Source organism: Salmo salar, chromosome 09 (genome assembly GCF_965601325.2).
Source record: "Salmo salar chromosome 09, fSalSal1, whole genome shotgun sequence".
Taxonomy (NCBI): domain Eukaryota; kingdom Metazoa; phylum Chordata; class Actinopteri; order Salmoniformes; family Salmonidae; genus Salmo; species Salmo salar.
Window position 1 is genome coordinate 32,526,876 of NC_138299.1, and position 16,050 is coordinate 32,542,925.

Here is a 16,050-nt window from a genome sequence, read left to right on the forward strand (position 1 = left end):
GTGTGTTACTGAGAATGTACTGGGAGGTGCAAGACACTGAAATCCCTTGTAATTCAACACTCTGAGGTAGGTGGCGGTATTTTCACGGGCGCTGACAGTCTGTCACAGACCCAGAAGAAGAAATATGCGAAAGTTGACTTTGGAAGAAATGTGTGCTTCAGAAAGCACAAGAGTACTTCAATAAACTAACTTCCCTTGAATAGTATAAACCATGGATATACAATAACAATGGAAGGTAAGGCAATAACTACAGTCTTGTGTTAGCGAATGAGGTGGATTGTGTTAACAAATTCAATGGTGATTGATTGGACCACTACTGAGCTAGCTAGCTACCACTAGCTCTGGTCTAGCTTCGAATGATGCCCTGGACCAGAGGTAGCAAGCTACTAGGTCTGGGCGATATGGAGAAAATATATCACGGCATGACGTTATTTTATGTTTTTGAATAATAAAAGTAAAATCAAGTTGTATTTGTCACATACACATGGTTAGCAGATGTTAATGCGAGTGTAGCGAAGTGCTTGTGCTTCTGGTTCCGACAGTGCACTAAAATCTAACAAGTAATCTAACAGTTCCCCAACAACTACTTAATACACATCTAAAGGGTGAATGAGAATATGTACATATAAATATATGGATGAGCGATGGCCGAGCGGCATAGGCAAGGTGCAATATATGGTATAAAATACAGTATATACATATGAGTAATGTTAGATATGTAAACATTATTAAAGTGGCATTATTTAAAGTGCCATTGTTTTAAAGTGACTTGTGATCCATTTGTTTAAAGTGGCCAGTGATTTGGGTCTCCATGTAGGCAGCAGCCTCTCTGAGTTAGTGATTGCTGTTAAGCAGTCTGATGGCCTTGAGATCGACTGAAGAACAGCTTCTCTCGGTCCCAGCTTTGATGCACCTGTCCTGACCTCGCCTTCTGGATGGTAGCAGTGTGAACAGGCAGAGGCTCAGGTGGTTGTTGTCCTTGATGATCTTTTTGGCCTTCCTGTGACATCGTGTGCTGTAGGTGTCATGGAGGGAAGGTAGTTTGCCCCCGGTGATGCATTGTGCAGACCGCACCACCCTCTGGAGAGCCTTGCGGTTGAGGGCGGAGCAGTTGTCGTACCAGGCTGTGATACAGCCCGACAGGATGCTTTCGATTGTGGATCTATAAAAGTTTGTCAGGATTTTGGGTGACAAGCCAAATTTCATCAGCCTCCTGAGTTTGAAGAGGCGCTGTTGCGCCTTCTTCACCACACTGTCTGTGTGGGTGGACCATTTCAGTTTGTCTGTGATGTGTACGCCGAAGGAACTTAAAACTTTCCACTTTCTCCACTGCTGTCACTTCGATGTGGATAGGGGGGTGCTCCCTCTGCTGTTTCCTGAAGTCCACAGTCATCTCCTTTGTTTTGTTTACGTTGAGTGAGAGGTTGTTTTCCTGACACCACACACCCTCACCTTCTCCCTGTAGGTTGTCTCGTCGTTGTTGGTAATCAAGCCCACTACTATTGTATCGCCTGCAAACTTTATGATTGAGTTGGAGGTGTGCATGGCCACGCAGTCGTGAGTGAACAGGGAGTACAGGAGGGGGCTGAGCACGCCCCGGTGTTGAGGGTCAGCGAGGTGGAGATTTTGTTTCCTACTTTCACCACCTGGAGGCGGCCCGTCGAAGTCCAGGACCCAATTGCACAGGCCCAGGGTCTCCAGCTTGATGATGAGCTTGGAGGGTACTATGGTGTTGAATGCTGAGCTGTAATCAATGAACAGCATTCTTACATAGGTATTCCTCTTGTCCAGATGGGATAGGGCAGTGTGATGGCGATTGCATCGTCTGTGGACCTGGTAGGGCGGTATTCAAACTGAAGTGGGTCTAGGGTGGCCAGTAAGGTGGAGGTGATATGATCCTTGACTAGTCTCTCAATGCACTTCATGATGACAGAAGTGAGTGCTACGGGGTGGTAGTCATTTAGTTCAGTTATCTTTGCCTTCTTGGGTACAGGAACAATGTTGGCCATCTTAAAGTATGTGGGGACAGCAGACTGGGATAGGGAGCGATTGAATATGTCCGTGAACACACCAGCCAGCTGGTCTGTGCATGCTCTGAGGATGCGGCTAGGGATGCCGTCTGGGCCAGCAGCCTAGCGAGGGTTAACACTTTTAAATGTTTTACTCATGTCGGCCACAGAAAAGTTATTGTTTGCGGTCCGCGACGGTGGCACAGTATTATCCTCAAAGTGGGAAAAGAAGGTGTTTAGTTTGTCTGGAAGCGTGATGTCGGTGTCCGTGACATGGCTGGTTTTCTTTTTGTAGTCCGTGATTTCCTGTAGCCCCTGCCACATTCGTCTCGTGTCTGAGCCATTGAATTGTGACTCCACTTTGTCCCTGTACTGGCTTTTCACTAGTTTGATTGTCTTGCAGTGGGAATAACTACACTGTTTAAATTCAGCCATATTCCCAGACCTCTTTCCATCAGTTTTGCCGCGAATGCCGCCATCCATCCACGGTTTCTGGTTGGTGTAGGTTTTAATACAATAAATGCAGCCTCAGGATATATGGTTTCCAGTGAAGTTCCGTCAAGTGGTCTGCTTGAGGGGGTATATACACAGCTGTGACGATAACTGACGAGAATTCTCTTGGGAGATAATATGGCCGGCATTTGATTGTAAGGAATTCTAGGTCAGGTGAGCAGAAGGACTTGAGTTCCTGTATGTTATGATTACACCATGGGTCATTAATCATGAAGCATACACCCCCTCTTCCCAGAGAGGTGTTTATCTCTGTCGGCGCGATGCATGGGGAAGCCCGGTGGCTGAACCGATTCCGACAACGTATCCCGAGAGAGCCATGTTTCTGTGAAACAGAGAATGTTGCAATCTCTGATGTTTCTCTGGAAGGCAACCCTTGCTCTAATTTCGTCTACCTTGTTGTCAAGAGACTGGTCATTGGCGAGTAGTATACTCGAAAACGGTGGGCGATGTGCACGTCTATGGAGCTTGACCAGGCCGCTACGTCTGCCCCTTCTGCGGCGCCGTTGTCTTGGGTCTGCTTCTGGGATTAGATCCATTGTCCTGGGTGCTGGTCCAAACAGAGGATCCGCTTCGGGAAAGTCGTATTCCTGGTTGGTAAATTGACGTCCGTCTTATATCCAATAGTTCTTCCTGGCTGTATGTAATAAGACTTTTAAGATTTGCTGGGCTAACAATGTAAGAAAAAATACATTAAAAAAAAGAAATACTGCGTAGTTTCCTAAGGACTTGAAGCGAGACGGCAATCTTGTTAAATTTGCTCAGTAGTACGTGACCCTAGGGTGGCAACACCTATATTCCAAGGGATTTCAATGGGTCGTTCTCCATTCTGATTCTTTTATACTGTTCAATTTAACTTAAAATAAAAATAGTTTTCAGCATTTTCATACATTTTTGCATTTCCTGCACTCATTTGAGATAATTTCCATACTGCCACATAGGGCTGCACGATATGGGCAAATCATCTAGGCCTTATTTTTAACCAAATGTTACAACTGCAATTTGACTAGTGATTGAGATTAAAACACTTGTGTGAACTGTTGGAATCATGGAAATATGATTATTCTAATTCTATAGTTAGAATATAAATGTTGACACTTTGAATACAGTGTTGTTTGACATGACAAGGAATTAAAATGCCAGGGAGGAGTTATTGTGACAGGGTAGGAACCAAAGTGTTGTGTTTCCTTGGGGACCCTATAATCGTTGGCTACATTGAAGGTTTTATCTTAGCTACTTAATGCTGTTGTACAAACATCATGCTGATTTAGGTCTACACCATCACTGGTATTATCAGGCTGTATAGCTAATTATGTGTCCTCTGATTCAGTACATTTATTAGCTTGTTAGCCAGCTAACTAGTGATTAGCATTAGCGGCTAACAAGATTTAGGCCCAATTTGCGAAGAAAAGACAAACAAGCTGTTTGCTGATGTAAAAACACAAACTAATATTAATGATATAACGCTAGTGGATTTATATTAAGAAGCAAAGTGGAAACATCATCGTTGTCATCAACATTGTTGCATATGCTGCATTGACCATGCAGACTCAATGCAAGTGTCTCGTGGTCGAGGAACAACAAATGCTCTCATTGGGTGGCGGGGAGAGATGACTCAGGTAGCTAAGTAAACTATACAAATGGACGTTACACCCGACAGGTGTGGCGTATCAAGAAGCTGATTAAACAGCATGATCATTACACAGGTGCACCTTGTGCTGGGGACAATGAAAGGCCACTCTAAAATCAAATCAAACATTATTTGTCACATGCGCCGAGTACAACAAGTGTAGACCTTACCGTGAAATGCATACTTACAAGCCCTTAACCAACAGTGCAGTTCAAGAAGAACGAAATAAACTCATGTAAAAAATATTACAAAGTAACACAATAAAATAACAACATTGAGGCTATATACAGGGGGTACCGGTACCGAGTCAATGTACAGGTTAGTCAAGGTAATTTGTACATGTAGGTTGGGGTAAAGTGAATATGCATAGATAATAAACAGCGAGTAGCAGCAGTGTACAAAACAAATGGAGGGGGTGAGGTTAATGTAAATAGTCTGGTGGCCATTCGTTTAATTGTTCAGCAGTCTTATGGTTTGGGGGTAGAAGCTGTTAAGGAACCTGGACTTGGCGCTCCGGTTCCGCTTGCCCTGCGGTAGCAGAGAAAACAGTCTATGACTTGGGTGACTGGAGTCTCTGACAATTTTTTTGTGTGCAGTTTTGTCACACAACACCACGTCTCAAGTTTTTAGGGATCGTGCAATTGACATGCAGACTGCAGGAATGTCCACCAGAGCTGTTGCCAGAGAATTGAATATTAATTTCTCTACTCTAAGCTGCCTCCAACGTCGTTTTAGAGTATTTGGCAGTAAGTCCAACCGGCCTCACAACCGCAGACCACTTGTAACCACGCCAGCCCAGGACCTTCACATCCGCCTTCTTTACCTGCGGGATCTTCTTAGACCAGCCACTCGGACAGCTGATAAAACTGAGGATTATTTCTGTCTGTAATAAATCCCTTTTGTGGGGAAAAACTCATTCTGATTGGCTGGGCCTGGGCCCTCCAAGGCCCACCCATGGTTGTGCTCCTGCCCAGTCATGTGAAATCTATAGATTAGGGCCTTAATACATTTATTTAAATTGACGGATTTCCTTATATGAACTGTAACTCTGTAAATCATTGAAATTGTTTCACGTTGCGTTTATATTTTTGTTAAATATGAAATATATGGCTCTGGCTACATCCTTAGAATCATAATGGTAGTTAGTAAGAAGCCTTCTTGTGTCAGCTGGTGAATCACTTGCTATGTTTTATTTCATCTTCTATCAATGCAATACAAATTAATCTAATATACTCATCTACCCATTACTTGGTTGTCAGTAAATTACCTCTTCCCATATCTTTGGCCACACCAAAGACACTAGCAGGCAGGCACACTCTCTTAGGCCACACATAGAAGTGTTTCTGTCTTTTCCCCAGTAGACCTAAAAGGATCAGAGACGACCACTCCTGGCAGAAAGTCCCAGTCTGCAGTGACTGGCAGTGCAAGGAAAGTGAAGGACAACGCAGCAGACTGGCACAATCTGATTCTGAAATGGGACCGACTGAATGATGAAGGATCCACCATGGCAAATAAGATAGTGAATTTAGGATTCAATAAAAGGTAAGTCAATCCATGTTCTGCAATGTGTGGTTTCTACCAATGAGGCTGTTGTAAGATTTGTAGTAGGATAATAATACATGTATAAATCCATGGATTATTAGACAGAATTTGGAGGAAAGTCATGCCAATGTGAGAGACCTCTTAAAGTGCACCCCTCCTTATCCCTTTATTAAAATCAGTTCACAGAAAGAGATGCAAGTCATGATGGAGGGTCAGGACACCTCTGCCAGCTCTAATTCAGAGAATGCATTTGAAAACAGTAGAGAACTAGAAGAGGAGTGTGACAAGTTGCTACGTGTCGTGGACAAAATGGTGAGTCGATTATTTGTGCCATTATTGAACAGAACCAAAGATTGTGGAAGAATCTGCCAAATCTTGATTGAGGATTGTTCCACCTTCTCTTTTTCTCTCTGGAAACACCAACAATTGTAGCCTGGTTCCAGATCTGTTTGTACTGTCTTGCAAACTCAATGGTCATTGTCACAACACAAACATATCTGGGACCAGGCTACAATTGTGCTGTCGGTGTCATTACTGACAATTGTTTTTATTTCCATCAGACTCGTATTGTATCAAAAATGGAGAAGTTAGTTTCCTCTGAGAAGGGGATCATCGATCTGGAGACGTTCCAGTATGGAACAGGAGAAAGACAAACTCCTTTGTTTCAGACCTGGCCTACGTCACAGTTCGGTGAGACTATTAATCAGTTTTAGATGCCCTATGCTTTGAAAATACACATTGAACCGGTTTTCCAGACTACACCAAGTTCTAGACTAAAAAACACTTTCAATGGAGATTCTCAATTGCGTTTTAGTTCTATGCTAGGCTTAATTTGTATCTGGCCCTTGAGGTGTTTTTAGTATGGACCATTTATGTTTTATGAAATGTCTCTTTTCATTGCAGCAGACGTCTCCTCCGAGCTCTATGAAGCCTACAAGCAAGAACTGACTCTGAAACGGGCTATTCTTCAGGAACTAGCTCACACAACTAACCCAGACCTTTCAATGGTGTACCTCTCCTGCTGGCTGTATCAGCCGTACACAGATGACAGGGCAAAGTTACTGTTAGAGGGTCTTCTTTTAGAGACGGGGCATAGGCCAATTTAACAAACTTCAGTTGGAACATTCTATACTGTTTATGGACTTGTATGGCTACTGTACTAACAAGTCCATAAATAGATTACAACTACTTTATGGCCATTACAAAGGAACTCATGCACAGCAATGCTGCTGGTTTCAACATGAAATAATATAATGATTTGGTTCTCGCATCCTTTATTAGGAAAATTAGTTCAACTGTACAGCATATGAAATGGTTGTACTGCAACAATGAGTCACAAATGAAACATGGAAATTAATAACCACAATTTCTCAACTTTTGATTTTATTTGCGTTCATTTCCAATGGTATTATAAACCTATTTTTGGAAAATGTTACACCCAAATATATAAAAAGTAATAAAATAGTGCAACTTTTTTTTGTACTGCTTTGATATTTATCTACATATAAACATATCACAAACTAAGCACTTGTTAAAGGATGAAAACACCACATCGAAAAGAACGTTTACAAATTTACAAAGAATACCAGGAATATACTTAAAATCCACCAGATGGAAAAGAGAGATGTGTGCTTGGTGTTGAGGTGGCCGGGTGTGGAGGAACAAAACATCATCACTGCTGTGGTTTCCCCTCAGCCTCAATACCAAGCAGAGCGTGGACTGCTTCCAGAGGGACTCCTTCAGGGGCGCGGATGTGCATAGTGGTGCCGTCAGGCCCGTTGACGATGACGATGCGCTCCGAGGCCAATTCGCCCTCCTGGCCCTCTGCTAGGTGCATGGTCAGCCCCTCAGTCTGGATGTAGATCTCCTGGACGTCCTGGCAGCCCTGGGCCTCCTGAACCACCACCTGGCCTAGTCCGCTGGAGGTGGAGGCAGCCTGGGTCAGGCCACTCTGCTGGACTGGGGTAGGGTTGGACTGCTGCGGCTGAGTACTCCTGGGCTGCTGATCAACTGCGACTGGGTCTGTGGCCAAGGCCTTCTCTAGCTCCTTCATTTGATCCGCTATGTCACTGGAGCTCAGGACCTCGGTGGGTTCTGTACCAGACACACCCTGATCTGTCTCCATGGCCTCCTCTCCTCCTACTGAGTCAATGGTCTCTGTCATGCTGTTGGATAAGTGATCCTGGATCAGTTCCATGGGTGTTATGTTCGTCTCAGGGTTAGATGAGACGACCTGTGGTGTGATGGTAGCAGTCTGAGTGACTTGAGGGCCCACGGGGCTCTTGGTGGCCACCTCAGTATCTGGTGATATGTACTTCATGCTTGTTGTTGCGGTGTTCTCTACTTTGGCCTCACTTGATTCTGAGAGGATACAGGGAAAAGAAAGCAGAAGATAATGACAAGTGATCTGCTTTGGACATATAGCAAATATTCATCCACAAATTGATAGTAGCATCAGGTAAAAAAGTACAACATACCTTTTGTGGAAGTCTCAATGCCGTTCTGATGGATCTGAACACCAGCCTGGTTTTCCATTTTAAATCTCTTTGTTGGAGGTAACATTTTAGAATTCTAGGTAGAGAAAGACTTACATCAATCTAACAATTACTCAAATCTGAGCATCTCATAACAATTCATTATTATGAAAAAAATCCATAATAATGCCATAATTCCATAAGTGTGTGTGGTCTAAATTAAATGGTGCTCTCCTTACCTCCATGTAGTGGACATTCTTGGTTGCCATGTTGGTGACATTCTGCTGAGTTGTAGGGTTCAGAACTTTGAACTTGTTCACCTCATCGAAGATGCCAAGAGATTTGGCAACCTAAGTGACAGGATGTACAGTATGAACATTTTACTCTCCACATTTTGATTCCAAGATGGAATAACAATTTAGTAATTTAGCAGATGCTCATATCCAGAGTGACTTACAATTAGTGCATTCATCTTAAGATAGCTGGGTGAGACAACCACATATCACAGTCGTAGGCAAGTACATTTTCCCTCAAAGTAGTTATCAGCAAACTCAGTGCTAGTAGGAAAATATTATGTATTCATTTTTACCTCTACATTGTGGACCTCCAAGGCCATGTGGACACCCTGAGGGTTACTGATGTAGTCTTGGGCCATCTTCTTCACCTGACTGTGGAGCTTCTCAAACTCCCGGTACACATCTGAAAACTGGGTTTTGGGTTGCCGCCCCTTCTCCACCTTAGGTTAAATGGGATACACTTATTCAGTAAACTTAAACAGAACATCTTATTCTTTATTTGACTGTTGCTAAAAATATGACAAAGATCCACCATTTGTCCAGAGGTAATTAGCTTCCATATCAAGCCTAAAATGTGATCCAATTTTCCCACTATATCACCATGCATTCAAACATTGTGTAGCAAAAACCATGTATTGCGTAACTTTTTTTATTGCACTGTTTTTCAGGTGGTGACCGTACCTTCATCAGGAGGAACTCCCAGACAGTCATGACCTTTGCCAAACGAGGGAGCACAGTCTCCATAAGTTCTTCATTGTCACATTCGTGTGTCACCTAAACAGGGGACAAGTGATGTAGTAAAGTACTAGTATATTCACATTCCTATCCTTTGTCATTAGCACCATTGGTAGGTATGATTTTCAGATGTGATACTCACAGCATCGCTGCGTGTTGCATTCTTAGAACAAAATGCTTTTGAGCACATTTATTATGGTAGTAACGTTTTCTAATCCTGACGCCTAATTTGATGTACCTCTTTGAGCCATGCTTTCCTACTCTGGGTCTGCTGCTCCACGCTGGCTGCTCCCCCTCCTAGCTTTGGAGGTCGGCCCAGTCTCACCGCTGGGTGTGCTTTGGTAGGTGGTCTGCCTCGTCCTCTGGGCCTCCCTGGTCCCCGAGCCTGTACCACAGCCTGCCTGGTAGAAGCTGCTACTTCTTGGGTTGCTGTGGTATCTGCCTGTGGAGGTACAACAGAATCAGTAAAACACTATGGATCGGTTTCCCAGAAACAGATTAAGCCTAGTCCTGAACTAAAGCTATTTCAAGAGATTTTCCATTGTGCATGATTTGTATTTTTAGAACAGGACTAGGCTTAGTCTGTGTCCAAGAAACTGGCACTATAACAGACAGACATAACCATATTAGCTTTAGGCTAAATTAGCTATGGGTTGTAAACATACCAATGGTAATTTTCTGTCAACATTGGTTGAGACGGTAACTTTGTAGGGTCTTACTTTTTGTTGAGTGGTTGACATTGCAGCAGCTGTTTTCTCTGTGGCCTCACTTTTCTCAGGACCTGATGTATTTTTAACACTGCTTGCATTACTTTCTTCAGTCGGCTTCTTATGTTCGGCCCCAGTGTCTGCGCTTTTACCAGGGCTGTCTGTTTTAGAGGTCCCTTCAGGAAGTGACTTCAGTTCACCGTGGGAGGGGTTCAGCCTGTAGTGTCTGGACAGACCTCCATGGCCTATGTAAGCTTTATCGCACGTTTCACATTGAAAAGCCTTCCGCTTGTGACTGTAAATCATAGATGCTGCTCCCTTTTTACCATCCTCACCATCTTCATCTTCCTCCACACTGATTTCAGAGTAGTCGTCAGAATCTGACTGATGGCTCTCGGCCAAGTCCTCTGTCTTGATGAATTTATAGTCCTTCACCTTGTACTTGGGCGGTCTGGACACCCTCCCGGAACGCGTTTTGATTTTTGGTGCCTTTTTCATTCTGGTTTTGACCCTTTTGACTTTTTCCACTGTGGGGACAGAGACAGACATGGCAGGTTTAACTGCTGTGACTGTTGTGCCATTGACCGGGGCCTTACCTGAAGGCTGCTGGACAGGGGTCTGAACAGGTATAGGAAGTTTGTGCACAACGGGAACCAGGCTCCCAACCACAGGCGTTGAGCTCTGCAGTAGCAGCTGAATAGGAGGGTCTCCAGGGTTCTGCTGTAGGAAGTACTGTTGCTGTCCCACTATGGGTGTGATGTGGATGATCTGGGGGCTGTTGCTCACACTGCCGTTTGTAGACACTTTGACTTGCTGGCCTTGACTGGCCACAGCCAAGTTCTTCTGTTGAGGGATTGAAATGGTAGCCTGTGTAGGTCCTTTCCCCTCCTGCTTTCCAGAGGGTATCTGGACTTGGATTCTGATGGTTTCCTGCTGGTAAAATATAAACAATATTAATGTCAGTGGCGGTCATAATTGCCAGACAGTAGATTTCATGCAGCTGATTAAAGTGCAATGATCGAATATTAGCTTTTTTTTCTCCTTAAAAACAGAATTTGACAATTAAGCATACTACTTATCAGTGAAAGTCACAAGCAATAATTTGGACTACAAGCTAAATTATAACAGAATACATGAACAAATACCAAAAGTTGTTACCTTTTTCTGAACCAGGCGTGTACCATTGTGGGACTGAAGTGCCACATGTTTCGCAACATTTTTCAGCTTCTGTGATGCATTCTGCATAGTGACCAGTGGCTGTGGGCTTGCTACTGCAATCTCAGAAGCTGCTACAGTCGTGAACAAGCCAGTTGTGGGATCCAGTGTGGTCACAACCTGCTCTGATCCCTTGGGTGTCTGGGCCATGAATTGCTGAGATTTGGTAACTTGCTCTATCACTTGTTGCAGTTCGTTGGGAGCCAGTGCTGTACTGGGAATAGTATACTGTATCTGTGACGAAGTAGTAGGGACTGTTTTGATGCCTTGATTTTGTTCAAACAGACGAGCAGCCTCATTCTCAGTTACTGTGATAAGCTGCTGTTTAGCCAACTGCTCCACTAGCTGTTGCTGCTCCTCTTCAGTCAGACCTGATCCCTCAACAAAACTACCATCTGGTTGCACATAAATGATGGTGGTCCCAGGTGCAAGAGCATTTACAAAGTCAGCACTGACTGTAGAATACTCTGCTCCCGTTGCAATACCTGGGGTCTCAACAATAGAAGTTATTATGTTCTGTTCAGGTTGTTGTTCATGGTCTTCAGTTTGGCTGACAACCTCCTGCGAGTCCTTTGCAACGAATGTCTCCTCTTTTGTGCAGTTTTGCAGGAAATCTGTCAAGCCCTGGGCTTCGGTGATCTCAGGTGCATTTGCTTCAATGCATTTCTCGCCGACTTGCTTCTGGTTTACTGGCAATTCAGAAACACATGGAACTTGAGACACTGTAACATGATCTGCCCCTGTTGTTGTACTTGACATATTGCTCTCGTTGTCGGCCATTTTGATTGTTGTAGCTAGCTAGCTAGATGTTCATGTGCAATCCTGAACCAATCGATAGGTTAGGTAACTTGAATTTCGATAAATTTTTACAGACCAATACGTTTGTAAAAATATTTATCTACAAAGGTTACTGCAATGGTCCCAATTTTTTGTTGTTGCAATATTGTGAAACGGTGCAATCATTAAACGCTACAGAAGGAAACAGTTCACGTCGTGAGCTAAGAGACTGCTAGCTGAAGCTATTATATTTTTCTCTAGCGTTGATATGCCGTTTCCGGATCCGTTCTTCGTATTCTATATCATTATAGCGGTCCGCAAACAAATGTTAGAGGTGCATGCCACCGCCTACTGTCCTGGAGTGTGTAGTTAATCACAGTTCACAGACTGAATAAAGAAACCAGTAATTAAGATAAATTAAACCCTCTTATGTAATACGGTACTACTAAGAAAATAAAAAACAGCCCTACTAACTTATAACAACCTATCCCCAAAATCCCGTTCAACACCCTGATCCCCATCCAACCTCAATAACCCTACACTTCAATATTTCTCTCTCTTCCACATACCGGTACTTACAACAATACATCAACAAATGCTTTACTGTTTCATAAATTATACACTCTGTACACAAACCATTTGCATGCTTGCCAACCAGATATAATGCCGATTTTAATTTACAAAGTCCTAGACTCAACTGAGCAAACACCACCTCTTCCTTCTTAATTTGACCCTTGAATCTTGGTCCACCAACCGTTCTTTGGAGGGCATATAAATGCCGGCCCTTGGGCTCTGAGTCCCACATCTTCTGCCACACATCTCTACCCAGTGGAGCACAAATATCAATTATATCTAGTTTTAAAGCCCTTTTGGCTACCTGGTCTACTATTTCACTCCCAAGTGGGCTGGGACCCAGCAGAATCGCACTACTACTCCCAGTCTCTTGATTCTCCATAATAACATTAATGCCTTCAATAGCAGGTCACTCCTATTAGATTTTCCGGATGATAAACTGTTCAGTACAGACAGGGAATCTGACCATTCTACATTTCTGACTGGTGGAGCGGAGCGTCCTCCACCCACTGGAGCACCTACTATTGCCAAATGTTCAACTTAATATACTGACAGTTAATCTGTTAGTTTCAACATATCTCTACATCAAATTCAGGGATGTAACCACCTGCTCCTGTACGACCCAATTATGTACAGTACCAGTCAAAAGTTTGGACACACCTACTCATCCCATGGTTTTTCTTTATTTTTACTATTTTCTACATTGTAGACTAATAGTGAAGACATCAAAACTATGACATAACACATATCAAATCATGTAGTAACCAATAAAGTGTTAAACCAATCAAAATATATTTTATATTTGAGATTCTTCAGTTGCCACCCTTTGCCTCGATGACAGCTTTGCACACTCTTTGCATTCTCTCAACCAGCTTCATGAGGTAGTCACCTGGAATGCATTTCAGTTAGCAGGTGTGCCTTGTTAAAAGTTAATTTGTGGTAAAAGACCAAGTCCATATTATGGAACGAACAGCTCAAATAAGCATAGAGAAATTACAGTCCATCATTACTTTAAGACATGAAGCTCAGTCAATCCGGAAAATGTCAAGAACTTTGAAAGTTTCTTCAAGTGCAGTCGCAAAAACCATCAAGCACAATGATGAAACTAGCTCTCATGAGGACCGCCACAGTAAAGGAAGAACCAGAGTTACCTCTGCTGCAGAGGATAAGTTAGTTAGAGTTACCAGCCTCAAGCTCTGGATCCAACAAATATTTGCTTTGTCTATCATATTGAAATGCCAATACACATAGCTGGATGCTGCAGGTCACTGCACTGGGATTACTGTATGTGTCCATGAATACACAAATGTTGGTCCTAATATCAAGGTGCCTATTTAGTTTGACACACAACAGAGAAAAATAAACAGTATTGAATAGTGACAATACATTTTCTTATGAGAATAAACTTCTCATCTGGCACAGTAGAGGCAGCCATGCATAATTGTATTCCCGCGAGACTAGGAAGTCGTAGAGTTGTTGACAACATAGCTCTTGACGTTCTCGAATAGTAAATCATAGAAGGTTGCGATAGCAATGTCGTCGGCTCTATCTTTTATACATGAGTTTAGCGTAACGTACGTGCCATCTATATGATAACAGGATATAGGGACGTAATATAATGTAAGTCTGTGTAAACACTTGTGTTTTATATTTGTAGTTAGTTAACGATAGCTAGGCTAGTCAACATTATCTAGTTAGCTCATGTCTCAAAGTGAAATGTCAAAATTGCTGATAAACATCTCTTGGCCTGGCTGTGCTCATTCTAAGCTCGTTAGCTATCCAATATTTTCGGTTGCAGGCTAATTCAATTTTGACCTGCCCAAGTAATGTCACTAGCTGGTAGTTTCAGTTGATGTGGATTGTTGCTAGTTAGGCTAATCGAGCTAGCGCTAACTTGGCGTGTGCTAGCTAGTAGAAGGTGTGAAAAACCTGAGGATAACCACTGCAGCAACTAGCAAGCTAGGTACCAAGCCTGGTCCCACGCTATGTACTCTAGCCAAATATTATATCATTCTATGCCATAGATGTCATGTCTATCACCATGCGTTCAACACATGTTTGATAGCCGTGCCTAATTTTCTTGTCAACAGAGCAGAGCATTGCCTGTGCACTATGGCAGCCCAAACTCCTCCACAGAGCGCCCTGCGGGAGTTCTGTCCCCTATACTACTTGCTTAATGCAATACCTGCCAAGGTCCAGAAAGGCTTCCGCTCTGTAGTGGTCTACCTGACTGCTCTGGACACCAACAGCGATTACATTGCTGTGGGGAGCAGTATTGGGATGCTCTACCTGTACTGCAGGCGGGTCAGACAGATTAATAAATACAGCATAGAGGTGAGTATGCCACTGTTTTAGGCATTGCTTAGTTGATTGAATTATTTAGCACTTTCACCCCAAAGCAAATTTGGTAACAAACATCCAAATATTATATATTAAAAAAAAAAATGTAAGTAAAAGTTTTTTCCCCAAGTAAGTAAGTATGTCATTCTAAACATGTTATCGTTCCAGGGGAAATCCGAAGCTATCACAGCAGTGAAGCTGCTCAGTTGTTTTGATGACTTGGTGGCAGTGGGCACGGCGTTTGGTCGGGTTGCTGTCTTTCAACTGGTGTCTCAACTTCCAGGCAGGAACAAACAGGTATGCCAACAAACCAATCAGTCAACTGAACTGTTGATATGACTAAAGATGGTGTTTTTGAGCTGTTTTATTTTTTTTTTATTTTTTATTCTAGGCTTGGGTAATATACCGTATACCGGGGTGTTTAGAAATACCTACAGTATGATTTAAAAAAAAATACATAGTGGTGGCTCGATGGCAAGATCATGCTTATTGGTTAGAGCAAAGACAATCCCCTTCTGGATCAAGATCCTTGCTGTTTAATTTTTGTTTTTTTGAGCACAGCAAACTGTGAGTAGCCTTTTGTGATTGTTGTATAACTTTATGAGCTGGGTTGCAATTAGTTTATGTTCGCTTGCGTATTGTTAGCATTAAGCAAGCGTCCGCTATGGGACTTCGCTAGTAATTTGCTAGCTGTATTTATTTATTTTTACATTTAGAAAACAATAGTATGTTATGGTACAGGAACAGTATGATGGTATAAACATTCATATACCACCCAACCCTTTTTTATTCTCTTCTAAAATGAACAGGTGCAAACATAGCACAGATGTAAGTGCTTAGTAAATGTGTCCATTTGTGTAGCAAAACACTGATGTCCCTCTATTTTCTGTAGCTAAGGAGATTTGATGTGGTTGGTTTGCACAAAAGCACAGTCACAGCCTTGGCCTGGAGTGCTAATGGAATGAAGCTCTTCTCTGGTGATGACAAAGGAAAGGTTGTGTACTCTACTGTGGACCTGGATCAGGTATAGCAGCTTTCATTTTGGGTCAAGGTCTTTTTTGTGTGAATTTTTAGTAACACTTTACTTAAAGCCTACAGGTATAATGTATTATGCAGTTATAATGAGACTTGCCATAAGCATTTATTACCCCTTTATACTCCCTTATATCCTCCAATAACAGTTATCAATATATCTATCAATCACACTGTGCTGTTTGTTTATTAACTCACTTCTCTCACATG

General features: G+C 42.7%; 3 protein-coding genes across 7 annotated transcripts in view; 2 read left to right on the plus strand and 1 right to left on the minus strand.

Annotated features, from left to right (window-relative positions):
• Window positions 1-79: 79 nt before the first annotated feature.
• On the plus strand, window positions 80-7,166 carry cinp (cyclin dependent kinase 2 interacting protein). Of its 3 annotated transcripts, none has more exons than XM_014211049.3 (5): window positions 80-235; window positions 5,508-5,691; window positions 5,871-6,003; window positions 6,252-6,381; window positions 6,598-7,166. In XM_014211049.3, the coding sequence occupies exons 1-5, from the start codon at window positions 229-231 to the stop codon at window positions 6,795-6,797; spliced, it is 654 nt and encodes a 217-aa protein (XP_014066524.2). In that variant the 5' UTR covers window positions 80-228; the 3' UTR covers window positions 6,798-7,166.
• Window positions 7,045-12,387, minus strand: znf839 (zinc finger protein 839). Of its 2 annotated transcripts, none has more exons than XM_014211157.3 (8): window positions 11,062-12,387; window positions 9,916-10,833; window positions 9,435-9,638; window positions 9,143-9,235; window positions 8,755-8,901; window positions 8,405-8,515; window positions 8,169-8,262; window positions 7,045-8,052 (listed from the first exon to the last, which is right to left on the minus strand). In XM_014211157.3, exons 1-8 carry the CDS (start codon window positions 11,896-11,898, stop codon window positions 7,364-7,366), a joined length of 3,093 nt encoding a protein of 1,030 aa, XP_014066632.3. In that variant the 5' UTR covers window positions 11,899-12,387; the 3' UTR covers window positions 7,045-7,363. The 2 variants fall into 2 exon arrangements, with proteins under 2 accessions (XP_014066632.3, XP_014066631.3); XM_014211156.3 differs by having other exon boundaries at window positions 9,916-10,836; window positions 11,062-12,169.
• Window positions 12,388-13,909: 1,522 nt separating this feature from the next.
• The window catches only part of LOC106611195 (tectonin beta-propeller repeat-containing protein 2), a 37,365-nt gene continuing 35,224 nt past the window's right edge, over window positions 13,910-16,050 (plus strand). The window contains exons 1-4 of one of the 2 annotated variants that reach the window (XM_014211158.3): window positions 13,910-14,088; window positions 14,559-14,802; window positions 14,977-15,105; window positions 15,701-15,832. In XM_014211158.3, the coding sequence (XP_014066633.3) occupies window positions 14,581-14,802; window positions 14,977-15,105; window positions 15,701-15,832 (483 nt within the window). In that variant the 5' untranslated portion in view covers window positions 13,910-14,088; window positions 14,559-14,580. Of the gene's footprint in view, window positions 14,089-14,558; window positions 14,803-14,976; window positions 15,106-15,700; window positions 15,833-16,050 lie in introns of those variants that run through there. The other variant, XM_082955734.1, reaches the window with a different exon arrangement.

Bases quoted from the DNA above. Each gene is read 5' to 3' on its own strand.
- cinp (XM_014211049.3), top strand. The intron at 5,692-5,870 runs GTAAGTCAATCC...TATTAAAATCAG, and splicing joins AATTTAGGATTCAATAAAAG to TTCACAGAAAGAGATGCAAG. The intron at 6,004-6,251 runs GTGAGTCGATTA...TATTTCCATCAG, and splicing joins TACGTGTCGTGGACAAAATG to ACTCGTATTGTATCAAAAAT.
- znf839 (XM_014211156.3), bottom strand. From the start codon at position 11,898: ATGGCCGACAACGAGAGCAATATGTCAAGTACAACAACAGGGGCAGAT. The intron at 10,837-11,061 runs GTAACAACTTTT...ATATTTTACCAG, and splicing joins CACGCCTGGTTCAGAAAAAG to CAGGAAACCATCAGAATCCA. The intron at 8,516-8,754 runs GTAAAAATGAAT...CCTGTCACTTAG, and splicing joins TGGAGGTCCACAATGTAGAG to GTTGCCAAATCTCTTGGCAT.